Source organism: Ischnura elegans, chromosome 6, assembly GCF_921293095.1.
Source record: "Ischnura elegans chromosome 6, ioIscEleg1.1, whole genome shotgun sequence".
NCBI classification, from domain to species: Eukaryota; Metazoa; Arthropoda; class Insecta; order Odonata; family Coenagrionidae; genus Ischnura; species Ischnura elegans.
This window is the reverse complement of record NC_060251.1, coordinates 60,269,738-60,292,565: the sequence shown is the minus strand read 5'-3', so window position 1 is coordinate 60,292,565 and position 22,828 is coordinate 60,269,738. Positions and strand designations below refer to the sequence as shown.

General features: G+C 41.1%; 1 protein-coding gene across 27 annotated transcripts in view; it reads right to left on the bottom strand.

The window, feature by feature from the left end:
- The window catches only part of LOC124160805 (ankyrin-3), a 684,504-nt gene that overhangs the window by 332,199 nt on the left and 329,477 nt on the right, over nt 1-22,828 (bottom strand). Inside the window, exon 1 of one of the 27 annotated variants that reach the window (XM_046536854.1) lies at nt 5,858-6,627. The exons of the other annotated variants lie outside the window; for them this stretch is intronic. Within the exon in view, the coding sequence (XP_046392810.1) occupies nt 5,858-5,908 (51 nt within the window). The 5' untranslated portion in view covers nt 5,909-6,627. Of the gene's footprint in view, nt 1-5,857; nt 6,628-22,828 lie in introns of those variants that run through there. 27 annotated transcript variants of the gene reach the window in all.

Here is a 22,828-nt window from a genome sequence, read left to right as displayed (position 1 = left end):
AGATTTTCTGTTAACATACATTATGACATTTTTGAGCATTGGGATAAATGTAAGTCGAAAGGGAACGGTAATTTAAAACACTATTAATTACATATTATTTTTTCGTCCGTAAAGTGATAAAATACATTTAAAACATAAAAAGGAAATTACCACGACAAAAACAGTCAATCGCTGATGAACAATGAAATAACAGCGAAAGATGGAATTTAGAGTGTAATGAAACAAACAATATGAAAATATGCATATCCGCTCGAATATTAAAAAAAAATATTATTTCAATAGTATTACAAGATGCACCGGAGGATTAGACATGGAAATGGCTCATATGAAATTATTTGCACATTAATTTTCGCTTTTCTATTTGAAGTATATCAGGTAAAATTCAAAGCATGCTGGAGGCAACAGTGTTTTAGTTAAATCATTTAATTATGGAATACATACATCTAATCCTTTTTGACATAAGGTCAAATAAATAACAGGATGAAATGTATTTGTTTCTCTCCGCTAAGTTCATGATTGGTAAATAATGTTTTTCACTAGGACGTCAACGAATAGGGCTTAGTTTAGTAAAGCTGAACTCTCAGTGGCGTGAAAGATATGAAATATACATAAACTCATCCAGTACAAAATACAGTCACTGTCGCTAATGACGATGCTTCTCCTAGATGACAGCAACGAAGGAATTATTTCTCATACATACTTCCCATAAAAGCCCCCTTAACCATATCTTGTTCAATTACTACTGCAGTTACGTTTAGTTTTGCTCTTCTAATGCTTGATTCTATTCCGGATATTAATGGCCAAGTTTTGCAAAAACAATATACTCCTTTGCGCACGTAATCGCCGATTAATTCGTGGTTTTTTTATCAACCTCTTCGAGGGTTTTATTAGCTCGTAGCATGCAATAATTCGGGGCCATATAACTCAGTTTATCATGTTTCTCGATTTTCTCCGCGATAAGTCCCCGCATTCCGGAATAAATATCTCCCATTGAGCGAAAGGACATTTCTCAAGAAGTCCGAACCACGGACACAAGAGTTTGGATAAGGAAAGAATTCGCATTTTAAGTCATTACGATGCAAATTCGCGTTAACAGAAAACGTAACACGGAACTAGCTGAGAGTGGAAAATACTTTTAGAAAATGGAAAGGATTTGATACGCTGTACGAAAAGCGCAGTTACCGTAATTTTTGACGCTTATATCTCCACTATCATCACTCCACAATCAAACACCAACTCTTTCAGGATTTAACAAATGCTTTCTGCTGTGATTAAGCTAAAAATATTCACGACGGAAATAAAGAAAACATTCAACAACAGAAGGAATTCTTTCCGTCTTGTATTTATTTGACACTATTTGTAAGTAGTGTTAAACAAAAAAGAAACTTCTTGGTAATTCAATAATTCATCCTTTAAGAACGTTCTCGGTAAGCAGGTTTTTAAAAGATACCTTTAGGTTTTATTCGTAATTTTCCTTCTAAACTGGTAGGAGCATATATGGTTAAGATACGAAAACAAGTAGGTGTCAGACAAATTCGGGTAAAAACGCCGTTTTCTTTAATCGTGGCTGTAATGCATAAAAATGTCGAAATTACAATAACTGAAGTCTCTGCCTCTCCATGAAAACAGCAACGCAGTAATAATTTCTCATACCAGCTTCTCATAAGAGCCCCCTTCACTAAATCTTGCTCAATGTCTGCTGAGATAGCTATTGCACTGCAGAAAAGTTCTATTAACATTTTTATTTTCTTACGCTTGCTAATCCAAGTATTAACAACTATTTTAACCAAAAGTTTGAGTGCCAATCCTAGGTAGGCACTCTAAAAATATTTTCAAACTAAAACATACTTATTTCACCATACATCGCCCAATTTTTCGCATGATATTGAGTTGTTAATCGAGTATCAAGTTGACGAAAACAGGCATCGGCATCATAACACAAAAAATGAAACGGGAGGAGTTTTAGCGGACGGAAAGGATGACATTTTCGGGCTGATAACAACGCTTACGTGCGGAATATCTCTCAACTAGCGAGTGATCAATGCTAGCCGCAGCGCGGCTCTCGGCTCCGCACGCAAGGGGACTGCATAGAGGAGGCCCAATTCCATCCCATAGTAGGGTCATTTCTGTTGCCACCTAGGTCGCAATTTTATCTGTTTTCAAAAATGTCCGCGGCGCGGTGAAGAGTGCAATGTGATCAACTTTTTCCAATATTTTGCACTAAAATGTTTGAAATTGCAAAGGATTAGCATTGAAAAGTTCCGAATTTGTTAGATCATATCATCGTATGAGTATAACTTTCCGTTAATACCCCCAATTACACCTTATTTCTCCGTGAAACTCGGATCAATTTGTCCATCAGCGACGCGAGTGGCGACTTTTGTAATCCCATTTAAATGCTCGGAGGGCGAAAGCACATTTAGAGGCCGTCCTGAGGATCCCCTTTTGTAATGTTCGTGGTTGAGCCGCTGCAATTCAAGCAGACTAATTTATTTCGACGAAGTTGGGACACAAGCGGGACAAGAAAATCTACTGTCCCTCAACTGCAAAAACGGCTATCTTAGCTGCATTGAGGATCCTCTCTTTTGTAATATTCGTGTCCACAAGACTCACAAGAAGAAAAGTCTTACTCCACACATGCTCTTTCTCTTCTTTCTACTCCACCTCCCCACTCCACCATTTCTCCTTTTCTTCCCCCGCTAACCTTTCCCCAACTTCGGCGTTACCAAATCCTCCGCCTGCCTTCCCTTCCATCCCACGATCTATTTCTATCCCACGAGAAACTACAGGAGTAAATATGTGAGACGGTGGAGTTCAGAGGACCTCGGTCGATCGGATTAGGCGTGAATTGGTCTTTTCTCTGCGAAATCTAAGAAAGAAAACTCTCGATTTCTCTCAATAATTCTAGGGTCACAGCCACGAAAGTTCTCGGGTGTATGTAATATATGAAATATAGACGAAGAGCGCGAATATCATTATTATCACAAAGGTATTTATAGGAAGTGAATTTGTATTTTTGTGTTTAAAAACCGTGTCATCAATGATGGACTCATCTACCTTCGACAAAGAACATTATTAATTTAGAGTTATCTCAATGGTTTAAAAACGCATTTCGCCAAAGATTATTCTATTCGCCTATCCCTAATAAATTAACCTTTTTGGTGCATCAAATAAAAATTGTATAAAATTAAATTTCTCTATTGATAAATCAAATGGATCGACCGAGTTTGTAACGAGGATGTCCTAAGAAGGGTAGGAGAGAAGAGAAGCCTCATGAAAACCTTAATAAGAAGACGGAACAACCTACAATATAGGCTACATCTTGAGACATGATGGCCTGATGAAGACAATCGTCGAAGGACAAGTGGAAGGCAAGAATGGAAAAGGAAGACCTCGAACAAAATATATGAAACAAGTAAAGAGAGATGTGAAAGAGAAGAAATACGTAGGTCTGAAAAGATTAGCTGATAGGAGAACTGAGTGGAGAGCTGCGACAAACCAATCCTAGGATTGTTGACCAGTGATGATGATGAAAGCAATACTAAAATGTATAATCATAAGCGAATAATATCTCCTGCCCCTAAATGTATGTGGCACATAGCCCGCTTGTGTATTGTATAAAGGGGAATGTGGAAATAAATATAAAGCGTCCCTCCCAATCAATCACTCATGATCCAAGTCCCAAGCAACCCCTCAGCGTAGTCAAATGCTTTTTGTGATTTGATAACTCTAATGAAAATTTAATAAACAACCATTTTCTATCTGTCAAATCGTTTTACAATGCCATGGCATGACGGCGATTCGCCAGTTAGCCATGTGGCGGCGATCCCAACTTAACCCTAAGTAAATGGAATAGCGATAATTCATTTTAGTTGTTTAAATGCTTTGGTTTGGTTTCATCCTTTTTATAATTTTTCATAACCACCTAAAGCGAGTACTTTTTTAATTTATATAGCCTTATTTTGTAAAAAATAATGGCAATTTTAATACCTACTTGTTGTATAAGGATTAATACACGCATTATATATTAATAAGTATGTTTAACTTCACATTTTTACTGAAAGCAAAAGGTTCCCAAATGATGCATGTTATGTTTATAAATAATTGATACCCACTTAAAAGAACCATTTGCTAGCTTGCTTTGTGCTTGTGCTTTGATCAGTGACAACGCATTTCACCGGTTTCATTTCGCATGTTTCCTCTGTGAAATTAATCCAAAACAAAATTAGAATTCCAAGAACGAATAGATCTTTTTTTATTCATTGTATCACTGAATACGTTCATAATTAATCTAATACACTTCAGCGCAGAGCCGGGCCTTTTCTTCCTCCGAAAGAATTCAATTTCAGCACCACCACCGGTATGATGGTAATTACCTACCGCAGGAGCCTAGGCCAATTTCGCGGTTCGCTCCGCGGTCTGAACGTACTGAAATTTTCAATTAAAACCTCTATAGTTGGACGCGCATTCCCTCCGTTTCCTCTCTTTATGATCACTGCAACAACAGCGCCTCGCCTCGGAAGTTCATTACTTGACCCCGATCACGTAGGTGGTGCCGCAGTGACCAACGGACACACTACGGGAGAAAATGGAATTTTCTACACACGAACGAAAACGAACCCACGGGTACGAATAAATAAGTTACCCGTTTCCAAAAAAATATATAATCAAAATAATGCATATTCATATGATGAAACTTGGTCAGACAAAAAAAAACTGCGGCACTAGAGTCTTAGAGGGAGGGGACCTGCGGCCCTTGTGAAACTTTTTCAATAAGTATTATAACGACCTGGATATTTTACAAATAAGAGTGTTAAATAGAAAAGTTATTCACCCCAAAAAGTCTGCCATTAATAATTAAGTTAGTTGAAAAAATTAAATTCCACGAGGAATAATACGGTAATGATATAGGAAAATATGAAAGAAGAAATTTAAAATACAAAACTAAACCCAATCTGAAGACTTTGATACACGGCACCACATTCCCGTAAACAAAAAACCACAAATTTTTGCCAATTCTCAAATATTAATTCTCATCTATGAGGATAAAATAAATATTTTCGCAGGAATAAAAAGTGATGATATTCCGTTGCCATTGCAGAAGAACTTAATAATCCACGAACAATGTTATATCCTGTTGGAATTGATAAAAAGTACTTTGATACCCATTGCAGCTAAGTTGATTTTTACCAGTGTAGTAACATAAGACGGATTGGCATTAAAATAAAGCTGCGATAACAATCGAGACAATCTATCACACAATTAGGATCAAATTGATATCGTGTGCACTCTGGACAGGTAACAAACGGTTCGTGAGTACGTATCGCGATCAAATAATATCGAAATAAAGGATTGAGAAGTGGGTTGGGTAAATAGAGATAACCCAGAAAACGAGATAAGATAACAAAACCGCTTTAGCTAACTCGATGAAGCGATTATGAAAAGATTCAACGATGAATGAAAAACTTGAAAGCGTAAACCTAAACTCGGTAAATCGATTTCCTTGCATTGTTCTAGTTTTACACATCAGATGGAGCCATGTCTAAACCATCAATTTACGCACCACCTATCCTAAAATAATACCACTGTAGGGAGATTACATGAGGGATTATATCCATCTTTGGGCGCATTTTTCCACACATGATTTACTCTGATTCTATGAACAAAACGAAACTGCAATTTCGTTGGAATGTCCGAGAGATGAATATGTTGAAAATCTAAAATATACGATTAGATTGATACTCCACGCCAGAATACGTAAATTATGCGTGTTCAAAAATAATAAGAACAAATACGAATGAAAAGAAAGATAGCAGTTAAAGTAAAATTAGGGAACGTTAACAAAAATTATACTTACAACGGTCGTGTGCTCCGTCATCTTTGGGCTTGCGTAAGGATTCTGGTCCATTGATAATTTCTATGAGATAATCTGACGATTATGGAAGTTCTTCGATGTCACCGGAAGAGCTTTAGACAGCCCCCACGATAAACGCAGAAATGACTGGGAACATGATATTGCTTCTTGGTGAGTCTATCGAGGTATTCAAGTCCGATTGTATCACAAATTTTAATCAGCGCCCGGTGGAAGGATGTTCGATACTAAGAAAAATAGATATGTTTCATATACTTATCTTTATTTACACTAATGCTTGCTCAAGTGCCCCTTATATTTATTTTTTCCTAACTTAATTTTTATTAATTGTTATATATCTCCCTTCCTCCGTTCCTAAAAACTGCTGAAGTTTTGGCTAAATTGATGAGATCACAGACACAACGCGATGAAGCGTTTATTGGAATGATTATATTTTTTTCGTTCACTTTCGCGAGAGTTTCGTAAATTTTCGCACTTTCTCACAACCGTACGAGGGTAGTAGTAGTTCCCCCTGTCCGACGACAGAGGACGACACCACGAAACGTACTCCTTCCTCTGGCGGCGCGAACACGAACCACACGATCCGCGGACCGAACCGCGGGGTTTCCCCCGTGCTCGCCGCTCGACCCGTCAGATGACGCTAGGCGTCGGCGGCGTTCGCCGGAAAAGGCGGGAAGGCGGCCGGTCCACGCGGCCGTCGTTCCCGCGGCGGGAGATTCGAAGTCCCTGAAGCTTGCAGGGCTGCTGGGACGCGTGCGACGGCGGGAGAGACGACGCGGCCCGCCGGGCGGCGGGGCCTTTTGGGGCCCCGGCCAACCCGGGGGTCGGGAGAGCGTACGCTTCTCCCGGCGGCGGTGGCGGGAGGGTACCACGAGGGGCTCAATTCCTCGCCGCCGCCGACGTCGCTGGGGGCGAAGCAGATCCCGTGGGGGACAACAACATCCCGGGGACCGTTTCGGGGTCCTCCTCGGACCTAGCCCCCCCTTCGAGGGGGCCCTTCTGGGGAGGAGGGTGCGGGAGCGGTCTTGGGGCCTGGGGGGCGTGGTGGCAACTGTACTCGAAGCACGACTGTCGGGTGTGCTGCACGCCGGGCGGTTTTAATGTCCGGGGTTTAAGCGATGATCCGCCACCGTTGAGGGTACAGAAAGGAATGGCTTGCGAGAGGCGCCGGCGCCACCTTTATATATATATGTACACGCAAGGGGGAAAGGAGGAGAGGAGGAAGATGGGGGAGGAGGAAAGCAAAAAGGGAGGAGGGAGGGAAAATTGGCGGGAGAGGGTGGTGGGGGTGAGTGAGGGTAGGTAGGAGGAGAGTAAGGGAGGCCCGAATGGCATCAGTGGAGCGTCCGCAATGCGGTAAGGCATCCCGGCGCTCGGGCCTTTTATGAAAGCGGTGCAGAAGTGGTGTGAGAGGTGTGGTGATACGGGTGTGAGGGATCTAGCCGAGGGTAAAAGGGGAGTGAGGGGATATAATTTTTTTCTAGTGGGTAAGAGGGATAAGAAACACGTTGAGAAAGGAGGTGGAGTGGATGGAGAAACAGATATGTTCGTTTGTAGTTTTCTTCGCAGTTGGTTAATAATAATTTGCATTTAATTCCCCGCCAAATATTTATCTATATGCTGTAATTTTCTCTCTAAATTAAATTTGGTTTGTCCGTTAACTTGTTGCTACACTATCATTTGATATAGTGCGCTCAAAAGCAAAATAGTTGATAATTGCATCCAAGTTTCTTAATTAAATTCCTAGGTATGTTACCATTTTAAAAATTAATGCTGCACAAAAAAATACTGAGATCAATATAATATTCCTTGGTACTTTTATTTGTGCTATTATTTCTAATCTACTTGTCAATGTTGCCCATTTGCTTTATTTTTATGTATACTATGCCTCAGGAAGACAATAAAGTTGCCGAATATAACTATATTTCCATGGGAAACTCTCTATACAACAAAGAACATACATATTTTAATTAATGATAAAAAAGTACATTAACAACTTGGAGGAATTATAGACGGAGAGAGAGAAGGGGTGTGGAGTAATGAGTGGAAGTACATGGAGAGTTTGCGGAAGAAAGGCGAGGTGGTGGGGATGAAGGAAAACTAAAACTACGGAAATGCGACCGTGATGCAGGGTGTGGGGCGGGGGAGGGAGGGGCTAGTGCTTTTTACCCTGAAAGAACGCGCCATAGGAAAAAGAACTTGAGGGTCGCGTACGATGGGGAGGAGTGGGGAGAGAATGAGTGACCCTGCAAACGTTTTTATATTTTATGCCCCTTTCTCAACACAACTCCACTCCTTGCCTTCTCGAACGCGTGTTTTCTGCAGGATTACTGTACCTCTCTCTCTCTCTATATATATATACGTATACATAGAAGAATGAAAAGAGCGACTTCGAAAACTTGAATAGGTTTGGCGAAAAAAAATCGACAGGAACGGAAATGAAGGAAGAAATAATGGAGGGAGTCTCGAGGGATCGTGGCATGCGTGTCTACAAACCGTCTTAAGAAATTCCCCGAGAAAAAAATTATTATCTTTCTTTTCCATTCTATATTTACATAAGCTGCGGTTCGTGAGAACCAGTTTTGATTTTTTCATCAAAATTACGCCAGTGTCGTAACGTGAATAAAACGAAGAGGGAGAGAAAATTTTCCCCTGTTCTCCAGGATTCTGATTTGGAAGTGCACCAATTTATCACCCCTCAAGCCGCCTCAATAGGTGTGTCAAAACACCAGGCGTTAATATGACGAGGAGAACATATTACAGAGAAACATGACAAAACGATCACTTGCAAGTAGCTTTTGAGCTTTCTTAATGTTTTAGCTTAACCAAACGAGAGCTTTGAGCGAGCGTTAACAATAAGACTGCGCAATCTCACCCATTTTGAGATAAAATTGTTGCAGACAATTATAATCGCTCATTTTTATCCAACCCAAAAATAGTATTTAAGTATTAAATAAAATGTCGAAAAGGCTGGATACCCAAGAAAAAATATTTTTGATGGTAACTGTAAAGTGCATCAAAAATGTTTGCGTTGCGAGAGCTCAGAAATTAAGGAGTTGTGACCACATGTTTATGGACTAAAAATACTTAAAATGGTCTCTGCTACCACCTCCTGATGCATTGCAGATTACTCCTGTATTAAAATTTTAAACTAGCTTTAGAAAGTTTTGATTCGGTGAACACATTTCAAAAATACAATCCATATAAGTTACTGATGAACTTAATGCACGACCGCAAAGTTCCCGCGGTAGGGCATCCCGGTCCCGGGAATATTGACAAAGTTGGTGAATTTTGCTTGGGTGTGATCTCTCCGTTCCGCCAGGGCGCTCAACAGTTCGAGGGGTTTCGCTAACGCAATTCTCGCGTCACAATCGCGAATGACAACGAAGATAAAACGAAGGAAATTGCAAGTGATAAAAGGAGCAAATGTGGATTCATCACAAAGGCAGAGGAAGCTGTGGTAAGCATAGTAGGGGGCTAAAGAAAGTTTCTTGAAGGATTCAGAAAGCTGAGTGGGAAGGAGTGGAGCAAGCTCTTGAGGTAAAAAGGATTTTGAGGTACCTATAAGTTGAAAGGATTTATGCCGAGTCAAGTTTGTATTTTGTGGGCACTGTATAAAAAGGTTCTTGGTTCGCACCAATGTATTCACGCGTTGGGTCACGAATAAATGTATACTAAGGATAGATTACGCAGCGAAAAAATCATTCGACTCGACTTGGATTCGAACACAGATCTCCCAATTAACAAAAAAATATATTACTAGTTACGCATCCCAAGTACTCAACACAGGATGAAGTGTTTGGTGTGTAATTGGTAGCTATTCTGATCAAAAATTGGGAGATTTGGGATCCAATCCCGCTTTAGTTACCACGATTTCAATCGCCTTTATCATGGAATTAGTTAAAAGACAACGAAATCCACAGCATCCAGCGCTAGCAACAAATCAGAATATTAAATGATACTGGGAGAAATACTTATAAATAAATAACTGGATAGCGAAACTCGGGTAAAGGCGTTAATAGGCAGCACACAATTCGACTTCAGGAGGCGTAATTTCGGACACGAATTAGAACCTGCATGAACTCGGTCTCGATTTCTTCCGGAAGCCCGTATAAGCTTTGATTTCACCCCTGCAGGCTACTCGTGTTAAAACCGCATGCCACCATAAATACCAGGATAATTCAAAGGGCAGAATCCGGCCGTTGTTTGTGTGTCAGCGCACAATTTGCACAACCATTTTGGGTGATGCAGGAGGAAGTGTAATGAGAAGTGAAAATTCAAGTGAATAGTGTGCTTTGAAATTCCGGAAACGTCAATTCCTCAGAACTAATCTTTAAATAAGCCGCCACTTACAAAGCGTATTATTAGAATCCATTCCATTTGCTGATGCAATCCAAGAAAAAATATTTCGATTCACGTAAACTTACCACATCTAAAGTAAGTGTCAATTACTACCTATGCAGCAACCCAACCTACCGAAGATAGGCAGATGACTCACTTCTCTTAGTCTCAGATACAGAGAATAATAGGTTTTTAAAAAGTTTCAACATCATCCATTTCTTACCTTTTGGGTGGTAGCGCAGTGAGATGAGATAGTGAAAGGCAAACCAATTTTGTTAAGATTCATCAATTCAGCACAGTTCCGTTGACAATCACCACCATTTAAATGTGATCCTATGACACTACTGAACCCTTTGAAATTATGTAAAAATAAGAAAGGCCTAATCAGGAAGTTGATAGAAATTATAAGGCTATTAACAAGGAAATGGCAATTTAGAATCACAAAGAAAAACATTGGCTGGAAAGTCTTCATTACGATTGGACACAAAAGGGATCTTCTTTGTGACCAGTCTCTTGAAAAGCGTAAAAATATCTCGAGTAATATCCTTTAAAATTTCAGTAAAAACCTAAAATGTCCTATTTGAGAGCATGTTGACTGCGGATAATGAAGTAAGATATAGAATGGGTTAATTTTTTGTCAATATTTTGTTCTCATATCTCCTCTCTCTGAATTCCTCCTTCAACTTACAAGCTGAATATATGAGCCGCGGAAGAGGATTTTTTATCGCTAACCGATATTTTTCCATCGTTTTTTTGCAAACTGTTTACAATTTCCATAACATTTTTAAACGTTCCAACGTCAGCAACCAGATCTTAGGCCTCTAAACATGCAAAGAAAAGGAGAGGCAAAATTTCACATTTTTTATCATTGCCTTCATTCATTCGATGAGTATTGTTTAGGCAAAGAAAACTTTCAGGTTAACGTTTATACGAACAATATTTTGTTTTACATACGGGAACTAAACTTTTGCTTTATACGTGAAAACTAAAAACACTTTCTCATTTCCCTAAGGGAAAAATAGACTACTTAATGATGATTAGAAGGTTTCCTCGTTTCAATGCTACACCCTGGAGAAATAAACGATAAGAACTTTGAGGGAAATGGAACGCGGGTTACATTAAAATTTGGAGGATTCGTGTATGCCGCGCCAAAATCGACCCAATATATTTGGAATATGTTTTAAAATGTATTATCAACATAAGAAATTATTGAGTTCATCTCGTACGAGAATTAGTTTAAAGTCGGATCATCAATCGTTCCTGGAATTGCCACTTGCGTCGGTTAAAACAGACTGTATGGAAAAGTCAAGAGGAATGATTCTCCTTTGACCCATTGCCAGTTCAAAGATTCATGGGTACAAGCTCAATATCGAGCCCACTTCAAGGGAACACATATTAAACCAAGGTTACGCCACCAAATTAGGAGTCATTTAAATCCCAAAGAAGGCCAAAAAAGGCGGGAGGTTATGTGGGTGGCAAATCGCTTTCTGCCTTTATTACCGGGCGAAAAGTCGGCGGATAATCTAGTCAAAACCCAAGCAGGAATATCGATTACCACCGACGTTGCAGAAGGGTTTGCGGCAAGGGAAGTATTTTCTTGGGGTCCTCTCACACTTGAAAATGCAAACTTGAATCGGCTAGGTCTATGTATGATTTAACATTTTCCTGTAGAATACAATGAATGGACATCTTGCGCGCGGATCAGAATTAATTTTTCTGACTCGCGCGCAAACCTGAGAGAAGTTTATTCACGGCAAGACAGCATGACGGCATGTTACAACATGGACTAACTGATCCTACATGCTGAATATCTTCCATACACCAATTTAAAGAAAAATAAGAGAAAGTGATAGCTTAGTAGGTATGATATATGACGAGAATATTTTCCGGCGTTTGAGGATAATTAATTTTTCTCGGGTTTCCGATCGGATTAAAAACTCCATCGTCGCCAACGTTTCGAAGAGTGTGTTGTTCAACGTCTTCATGGTAGTTTGATGCAGGGCTCGAACAACCGGGTTTTTCATACGATTTCCCAGGGGTCAAGCCGGATAAGACTGGTGGATGTGCCTAATGATTGGGTTCCATGATTGGCTGATGTGGAACACTTGGTCACTGTTAAAACTATTGTCAGTCGCCCAGTGGAGGCACAGGAAAAGAAATTGCTTTTCCCTTTGCGAATGTATGAAGTTCACACCTAAGTGACCTCTACTATCACTAATCATAAAGCGAATGATTAAAGCCAAATGAAATGAAATTCTAAGGGGTAACCTGATACTATATGACAAGGCATATTCAAACCAGTGGAATTACATCAATCAAAGTTACCAGACAATAAATGGAAACAGTTATTCACCGTTGGAAGAAGATTCACATAGTTCTTGAGAAAATGTATTTGAATACAGTAGGAGATGAGATAAATTATCACCGAATACAGAAGGTAGGGCAGTAAGCGACATGAGGACATGGCCTACGACAATACGAGTACATTAAAATGATACATTAAACAATACATTAAAAGAGAAAATGGTAGTAAAAAAGAAAATGGTTACAGAAGAGATGAAGTTTATTGCAAAGATATTATCCGTAAGGCCTATAGCATGATGAAGCAGCTAGAAGGAGGATCTCGAATGGAAGTACTACGGAGATACTAGTGTGAAAATTCAACGAAAGGAAAAAGGAACAAGGACGAGCAAGATTTGATGGGCCAGGATTAGAAACTTCAACAAGAGATACAGAGGAGACAAAGGGTGTGGATGGAACGAGTACTATTTCCAAAGCCCAGTATCAATATATATATTTGAATCAAAATAATACAATCCAAAGACCATCTACACCAATTTTCAGCTTGTTAAACTACTTTTTTCGAAGTTCAGCGTTTAGACTAATCTTCCTCCGTCATAAGCATGAAGAGGATACCGAAAACCGTGGCGTGGGAAGTATCTAAGGTAAGAGGCAAAGGGCTAGGAAGAAGACTACAGGGTGAAGTTCAATGGGCATCACATAATGAAGTTAATTCGGGGAAGGGGGCAGAGCGAGATGACACAAAAAATGCAACCTATCTCCACTGGTATAATACCTTTCATAATAATGTTCTAATACCGCATTTACTCGTGTTAGCCGCGCCATCGTGTATCCCGCACAATCCCATTATTGGGTCGGCTCGTGGGGAAAAAAAACTTCCTAACGCTTTTTGGGTGCGGTCTAATACCTCGAGATTCGTTGCTAAATCGATAAATTTACGTTTCCATGATTAATATGATTAAATAATGTTAGAAATGTAATTCTTGAGAAGGTTTCCTAGTTTCAATGCTAAGCTCTGGAGAAATAAACGATAAGAATTTGAGGGAAAATGGAACGCGGCTTACATTAAAATTTGGAGGATTCGTATATGCCGCGCACCCCCATTTTTTCATCGGCATTTCCGGAAAAACGGCTTCTACGGGAAAAATTGGGTACATCCACATGACCTTCCGCTGAGTACGAATGTAATCAATATCAAATAAGAATATTCTCATTCTAACATGATGAGGAATTGGATCCAATGCTTATGCCCTTTGACTTCCTCACCCTCAGCAAAAAAATTCTCCGACTGACAAATCCTAAGTAATCAGCGAATAGAGCTGACCCAGTAGGTATGAAATTTTCAAGCAAAAACTGAAAAAACTGAGCGAGTTAACCTCTACCTTCTCACATTGACCTTCGGGTTAATCGCGAATCGTGTTAATACTGCGTGATTGAGTTAAAAGATGAGTACAGTGGAATGTTGTAGGAAACTTATCTTCGGAATGATGACCATTTCTTTGCGTCACAGAATCCAACTGAGTACCCCCATGATAAGACCGCAAACGAAGGGAAACTTCATAGTTTAAGAGAGCGGATGGAATAATTCACTCGCCGTCACGGATTTAAACGGATTCACTCGCATTTACGGTGGCATTAAAACGATTTTAAAACTGCGACACACCGTTTCTATACTCGTGATAAAAATCTCAGCTTACAGCATGCACACTCGTTTCTCTCCGACGTTTATTTTCGATGTGATGGACTTCCCTTACGTACTGGAATACAAACTAAATTCCCCGCCTGGCCGCGTGAGAGTCATGACACACGGGATGGGGAAGCTATTAAATAAATTTTTACGGCCATGCCACATCGCTGAAAGATGACTTTGGCGAAGAGAAGAGCGAAAAAAAATTCGTTTTCTTTTTTTTTATTTGTACATTCAATCCGATGTGCGCACTACCGCAGCGGAACGTTCTACATTTCCTCAACAAGATGGCCTCATCTCGCAATACAATGAAGTATTTGTGTTTATCAGTGATTCCGCCCAGTGGAAAGTTTACATTTTCCCATAAACGAGAGTTCATTTGACGTTTTGCGAGCCATAAAGGACGAAAAAAATGGAAAGACCAGAGAAACGAGCTTGGGCGCCAACGTCACATTCCCACCCTGGCAATACGCAAAGCAAACAATGCCCCGTTCTTGATTTCATACTCTAATTATGTAGCGATACAAAACGGCGCCTTACTGGTAACTCGCAACGTTGGACGGATATAACAGCGAATCGAAAAACTGCCAAACGACCGAATATAGTCATTCTTTCTTTTTATTCAGATCCTCTTATCCGGGGGAACATAAACTCGTTTCCACTCGCTTCAGTTTTCAGCGTTCCTGCTGCGAGTACACATTTGTGGATTTAGAGGACAATGCGGGCTATCGCATATCTTGATGATTATGGAAAACTGCCAAGACACATCCTTTGGAAGATATTCGCCGGACTGGGGGAAACCAAAACGGAAGTTTTCGAATATGAGCTCATGTACCACTCCCTCATTCAGGAAAATGGGATTAATTATATCTGCACCATATTTGCCAAAGCGTACCGTCTTAAAATTTGAATTGATTCATTTTTGGGGTTCGATAGTCAAGGGACGCTCTTCATAATGGGATCCAAGAGGTTTCACACACAAGAAGATCACGTTTCACACGCAAACACAACACTTGCCACTTAAAAAACCCGATACGGGCAAAGTCATTTGAAGGATTGCAAACATATTTTCCTTAAGGAAGGTTTATACGGGGCACGTCATTGCGGTATCTAGCGCATGTACGATGGCGCAGTCAAAATTACGTCGTGTAAAACGGTGAATTTCTAGAATGCATGGGTGCGAGATGGCAAAATAGCCCCTGCTCTAATTCCGAGCTCGTTCGCAATTTTCAAAATTCTCGCGATTTCAAAAACGTTTTCGGCAATGGCATGCCCCGTGAAAAACGGCGAAGGAGGGTCATTATGGTTGATTACAATTTTTTTAAAGGGCTTAATAACAAAAATGAGCTAAATGGGCGGGATAACATACTTGGATTTCGCTCGAGTAGCTCTCGAGATACCCACGGACTATTCCACCTTTGTTGGCTGTTGGCTGATTCGGTTCCTCAGGGCAACCAACGCAGAGCTCATGTATTCGGCTCTCCCTTCTGGAAATTCAAATTCCCTCGCATGCCAAATGGGGAACTCGCGCGGTAAGCCCAGCAGAACGTTTAATTAAAATAAAAATCCAGGAACCAAAGAGAGCGTAACGTAGGAACTTTTGGAACAAATTATTAGCGGCAATAATGACTACAGTTCCGGAGGAAGCTGGGCCTAGGGAGTTCTCAAGTGCTTCGAGGGGATCTCCAAGACGCCATGCGGGAGCGTTGGAAGAGGTCGAAATGGAACCGGGGAACAATTTTTCACCACGCCTGGGTGGGACGCTGGGCGAAGTTCCTGCGGACCCGCTTTGGAGCCCTGCAAAAGCGCCAAAAAGCTCACTGAAACTGGTGAGAAGAACTGATTTTGCCCGAGCCTTGAGAAGACGCATCACTCCGGCTCGACTCTTCTTTTCCCACAGACGCATAGCATTTTTAAAGCTAGCGGAGTCACATTTAAATATTACAAGTATTCAGCGTGAATACCACAATAAAGGATTCTCGAGCCAGTCAATGACGGCGCTGATGACCACCGCGCAATATATTGGGTTTAAATAAGTCGCCACTCACGACGCTGTCGGTAGTGCGATTCAAATTTCGAAAATAAACTGTGGCAAAGACTGTAAACCGAAATAAAAAATTAAAATGATATATTGTATTTATTACTTTTCAACGTTACTCCTCAGGAAGACAACCACTCAATATTGAAAATACAGGAGGAATCTTTAGTACTTCAGGAGGTGGTAGGGGAGATATTTTTAAGCATTTTTCCATAAACATAAGGTCGCAACTCCTTTGTTACTGAGCTATGGCAACGAAAATATTTTGGATGCATTCTTCAGTGACCATTAAAACTGTTTTTCTTGAGTATCCTGCCTTTCCGACATTTTATTTAATACTCAGGATATTTAAAGGCAATAAATAGTTAAGGTTGGACGAAAAAGGGTTATTATAATTTTTTGAAACAGTTAATCTCAAAATGCGTGAGATAGCTCAATAGTATTGGAGATATTCTCTCTCTAAGCTCTCCTTTAATTAAGCTCAAAGACTAATTGTTTCCGACAATTATAAACGCACAAGGGGGTGTACGTGGGTCACCATACCCTCGATTTGAACCCGGTACCCTCTAAGGAAAAAATAACTTCAAATTAGGCTTCAGCGGATCAAAAACATCATAAACAAACGTTTCAGACAAGGACAAAGTTCAAAAAACTATAGAAAACGTATTCAGAGGATGGGAAAAAATTCCATAATTCGCAAGTTCAAGCCACTGTTGCACAAGTGGAAGTTTGAGCGTTAATCGTTCTCATACTATTCATAAGTTGACTTCATCAATTTCGGTTACGAAACGCCTTTATTAACTGTCGCGCTTACAAAATAGTCAGTAACGAAAGGTCTGGTTACTTATAGTCCCTGTTACAGGATATCGTGGTTAAGAACTGTCCGTTGACGAGATGTCGGTTCGAAAAAGTCGTTTACGTATTGACGTGATACCCTTCAAATAGTACCCAGGTCTCTCACTCACGGAATACGACTGACACCTTCGCCGGGCACCTAAACTATCTCGAAAACGCATCATTGGTATATCGACCAAAAGCGTTTCCAAGGGCGCGCTGATAGCTTGCGAGGAGCAATTGTTTTTCCATCCCGTCGGAAGGGCTGGGAATATTTGCAGGGAGAGCTCGCTGCTGTGTTAGCTGCCACGGGCCTCCCGAACCTGCTTCGGGCATGTGAGTGACGTACAAACATTAGTCACGGTCGATAAACGGGAACCAGGGGGATCTCATCCAAGGAAACGCGACAGGAGCGGGCTCATCCGAGAACGCACACGGACGACTGATTGCAAGAATGTCGTGTGAACGGGAATCGAAAGATCGTTCAATGATAGAGATAAGAGAGCATGTTCTCTCAGGGGTGAAAAGGATTCAAAGTCACGAAATTAGGGAGCTACGAACAAATTTATTTGAGAAAAGATCCGTTTGACAAATAACTAAAAAGGGTTGAAAATCCGCCGCCTTTATGCATAAAAAATGATTATACAATCTTCACGGGTTCTCAACCGGATAAGTGAGACGGCGGTTGCTAACGTTTCGACGTCTAACTCCGGCATCGTCTTCTCCTGAAGACGTATTTCACGTAATTTAGTTAGGTATCGAAACGTAAAGTTTTACTCACCCATTGGAAAGCCCGTGAAGACTTTATCTGCATCATACGCTGGGAAATAACCAGGTTCTTCACGGCAGGTGATAACTTTACTTCAAAATTCCATTCATATATAAGCATCACGAAACGGAAAGGGATTAGAAATTATTTTCTTATGCGTACCAATAACAATTCATTCTATGGAAAGAAGCCAGGAAACAGTAAACATTGGATACATGCAAAGGAAAACTTAAAATTTTGGAAGTATAATAATAAATAAAATAAATAATAAGGGAAGGTAAGGTGATTTCAAAATGAGGAGAAATGCACTTAGTTGGAAGAGGAAAATTAATTAGACGAGGAGAGAAGAAAACTAGATATTAAAGTATCTGTTATGTAGCCTAACATATACGCGATATTCGCTTCGCTGAGGGTTACAATTTCAAAAGCTTCATTAAAGATATCAAAAAGAAATTTACTAAAACATTCAACCGTTATAAGTTGCAGCCTTTACATTTACGCGGTACAAGCTGAAACTTAAATAGCAAAAGATGCATTAAAAATATTAAAAAGAATTTTACTCGAACCAAAAGCCTTTGAAATGGTACATAGATAAAATTACAGTGTAAAAAAACTGCTATAGAATGTTTCTCCTATGTTTCCCTACGTGAAATAATCCCAGGTGGATGATGCGAGCGTGTACTTCGAATGCACATAATACCCTGAAAAGTTTGAGTAGGTAGCAAAAACTCACGCGAGAAGGGAGGCCTATAAAACTTTATGCCAAGTCATACACTCACTAATAGTTTGGACGGCCATAATTCTAATTACCAATTTAGACCACACTGAAACGGAGAGGAGGGTTACGACGAGAGAGACCACCACGTGGTTTCCCATGGCGGGGCCACAGACCAAACCCAACCCCGCCCAGAGGAGGCTTAAATCATCGCAGCCCGAAGCATGCTGCATTACCGATGTATTCAATGGTCCACCCTGATTTTATTGGCATCGCGCCGCGCCGCAGCTCGGACAGAACGGCCGTAGTCGGGAGACATTAAACGCAAAACAAGACTACGCCCGCCTGGAAATACACCGTTTCACGATCAAAGCCGTACGATGAAGAAGAGGAATGGAAGAAAAACAGGAAGTGGAGAAAGGGTACGCGTTATTGGGGTTATTCTGAGGAGGTGTGATCAAGGGCTCGATAAAACGAAGCTGTCGTCAGCGGTTTCGACCATGCCTGGACGGATTGCATGGCTTTTAAGGAGGCTGTAATATAGAAGCCGAACGGATTTCGAACTAAAGCTTATGTATTATTTTCCAATGAAATATATTAATAAAGTAGTCTACAGTATAATCCGACGAAATTGCACTGCTATTTCAAATCACTTATTTCTACGAATGATAGCTTATAATTTTTCGAACACAATTCCCAGGATACGTACAAACACGCAATAGTATGCAGATTACAAAGAGAAAATAAATGTGCATATAAAAATTCAATATTTTTAAAATTAAATGTTAAAGTTTCTTTTAGTGAACTCAAAAATAAACTGTCGCATATTTTGCATTCGATTGCACATGTCACTCACGGGGATAGCCCTTAATAATGAGTCATTTAAACAAGCGTTTTTTCACACTGTACGTCAACTCTTCATAAGATAACCCATTGAAATATTTTTTTTCCAAAACAGAGACTACAACGTTTTTTTCAATGACTTAAAAAATTATCAGGTGTTCCGTAGGGTTCTACGATCGATCTGGAACTTACCTGCAAAGATTAAAGATACATTTATTGCAGAGAAACATAAAGAAATTTCAAACGGCAAAATAAAGAAAAAACACTGTAACCCTCGTGGAAAAAAGCAAAGGTTAACTACCAATTTATCTTTTGCATCATAATGTTCCAATAGATGTGATTACTCAGCTGAGTAACCTAACTTAACCGGTACTTATATAATACCTTTTTAATTATAATCGACATAAAGTTTCCCCTTGGAGCGTCCGAAAATTCAAATCGAGAACTATGTTTGACCATCAATTCCTACGACGAATTGATGGACAAGCATAGTTAAAAGGTAGGTTGGAATAAGAAGAAGACAAGGGAGTAAGTGGAGATACATATGATGATTATATACACAAAGGGTGAAATTCCCCTAGAAAAAAGCATTTGGCTTCGCCAGAATTCGAACCAGGATCTCCCAATTGACGGTCAGGTACGCTAACAGTTATAACACCAAGCCATCATCTTCCAAGGCGAATCTCATGCTGGGTTCACCGAACAAGGCGTTAATTATTAATAAGATGGAAACATATTAAAGACATTAGATTTCTTTGATTCAACCGCTTTGAACAGAAACAATAATACTTTATACATAAAACGTCACCATGGTAACCTAAGCACCATGCATTCTTACGTGGCAAAAGGTACGTTGGAAGAAGATAGTAAGAGGGTAAGGAGCTGGTTGCGGGGCTGCTTGGAGGGAACGTGGGAAAGCAGGGGGTTTAAGGGTTTTTCCGACTAGGGCGGGGGACTTGGATTTTCAGGCCGGGGCCGAACGCCACCACGGCCCCCCCGTTGCCGAGAGGGACGGGGGCGGTGGTGTAGCGGGGCAGCCCCTTTCCCAGTGGCCACGCCCTCTATCCGGCCCCCGCCAAAAACCATACCGAGAGCCGCCCCCCATGGAAAAATCCCCCTACATCACCCGGCTCAGACACGACTGCCAGGCCTCCCTTCATGGGGAGTAAAACGTTGGTACAACACTGCCTCCTCCTCCGCGATAAACCGCCTCCACCCCACGGGCGGCTGCTGAAGACCTCCGGTGGTGCTTCCGCCCCCACTCTCTGCCCCCACCCACCGAGGAGAGTCGCCCATTACCCCTTACCGCCCCCACCCGGCCTACCCGGAGAAGGTCCCCAGGTCGTCTTTTGCAAGAGCAAGAAATCCCTTTCTTGGCGTGACACGAAACGACCTCCTGGCTGGTAATGAACCCCCTACCTACCTCGCCAACCGCGCCCCTTTTCATTTCCCTCAAGTGAGCAATGCAACATTTTGAATATCGCGGTCGTGGAATTCGGAAAAGTTCTCTGCAAAGCGCGGGCGAGTAAAAACCGAGAGCAAGTCTACCTGAGATCCACAATTACTGTTAGTTTATTATACAGGGTGTTTCAGGAAGAATCTTCAATGCTTCAGGAGGTAGTATGGTAGACAATTTTAAGCATTTTTCGTCCATAAACATGGGGTCGCAACTCCTTAGGTACTGATCTACGGCAACGCAAACATTTTTGTATGCACTTAGAAGCTACCACGAAAACGGTTTCTTCGGTATCCATTTCTTATACCACGCTATAATGGCAACATTATACGCATTTAACCTCAGTTCTGATTCATATGAGAATGCATAATGGCCCTTGATTAATATAAATTGTAAGAGAAATTTTAGAATGCTCTTATTCCATTCTAATACTATACTACTTATACCGCCGCTGTTAAGCTTAGGACCATTGCGAATTTCATAAAGATATTACGATTAATGAATATAACGAAGAAAATCATTACCGTTTACACGGCATGTTTGAAATATAGATTCATTTACAACCATGCACTTTTGCTAGAATAGTTAGCACGAGGTTTAGATTCTCTCTTATCTTTCCATCAATAACGCACGGTAGGAGGACAAACTTGAGCAAGTAGAATCTCTTTAGAATCATAAACAAAATTAAATAGCCTGAGTAGTGTTGTAATCTGCGTTGTAGTTCGGAAGTCATAAGTCCTATTTCCACACCCAATCCCAGGGAAGAATAGCCGGGTGCTAATGTGAATATAAGAAGTGAATCAAAGATATAGAATCAAGAATATTTCATTCTCAAAGATTAAGGAGCGTAAGAAGCTAAAGAATACGGGGATAAAATTTAGACGTGTGTTGACTGGAAAAAATACGCTGAAAACTGTAATAGAGGGGAGAATGTTGGGTAAGCGAGGATTTGGGAGAAAGAAATCGAGGATAGAATGAAAAGCCTAAGTAAACCTAAGGTCAAACTGAAGAGGAAAATGCGATATGGAAAGGTTGACAGGGTGGTGATTATTAAAATATCCTGTGTAAACAAACACTCACCGGTCGATTGCCTTAAAAATAATTAATTTCATCACACTCATTCAGTGATTCCATCCAAAAGGTTACCTATAGATAATCGTAAAGCTCACAAGTTACTAAGCCACAGGATAGTGACTTTCAAAAAGGCAGGTTAGAGAGGCCATTTCTTTACCCTGGGCTATTTATCTCGACGAGAATATTCGTTTGGGATAGACTACGGGCCGGGATTTGAACCGGGTACGCTTCGATACCGTGCAGCCAACACATAAGGCCACCTTACTCCCATTGTTCATTACAAGTACTCAAAAAACAATAAACATACCTCAGTCCACGCTTAGGCACGCTAGAGTGGACACAGACTTTCATCATATAAACTTTGATTCTCAATCACGGAGCAGTTTGCCATTCCTGGCATAGACGATTCAAACGACCGGCACTCCACCTAAGTGGCGCCGTGCATCGCAATGCGCAGTCATACGGAGGGTTGGTGTGTGTGTGGGGGGGCGGTGGGGTCGGAGTATCGCAATGCGATATCGCATACACACGCGCGCATTAATGGAAGCAATGGCATAGCTTTCTCCGGGGAAGAGGGGCGCTAGAGGCTAGAGCAGGGTGCATGCAGGCAATCGGCGGCAACCATAGGGGGGGAAGCTTTTCTCCTACGAAGGGGAGAGAGAGAGAGGCGGTTGAGGAATCGCAGGCATTTTGCAGACGTGAAGTCGCCAGAGGTTTTCGGGGTGGGGGGGAGGGTCGGAGAGGCAAGAAGCGGGGGGAAGGCCGTACCTGAATCGAGCGAGTCCGCCCATTGATGCCTGGTAGCCGCCGCCAGGTGGAGGGGTGAGAGAGAGGGTATGTGAGAGGGTTGAGGGGGCTAGAAAGCACGTGGGAGGGGGAAGGGTTTTTCCGAGGGAGT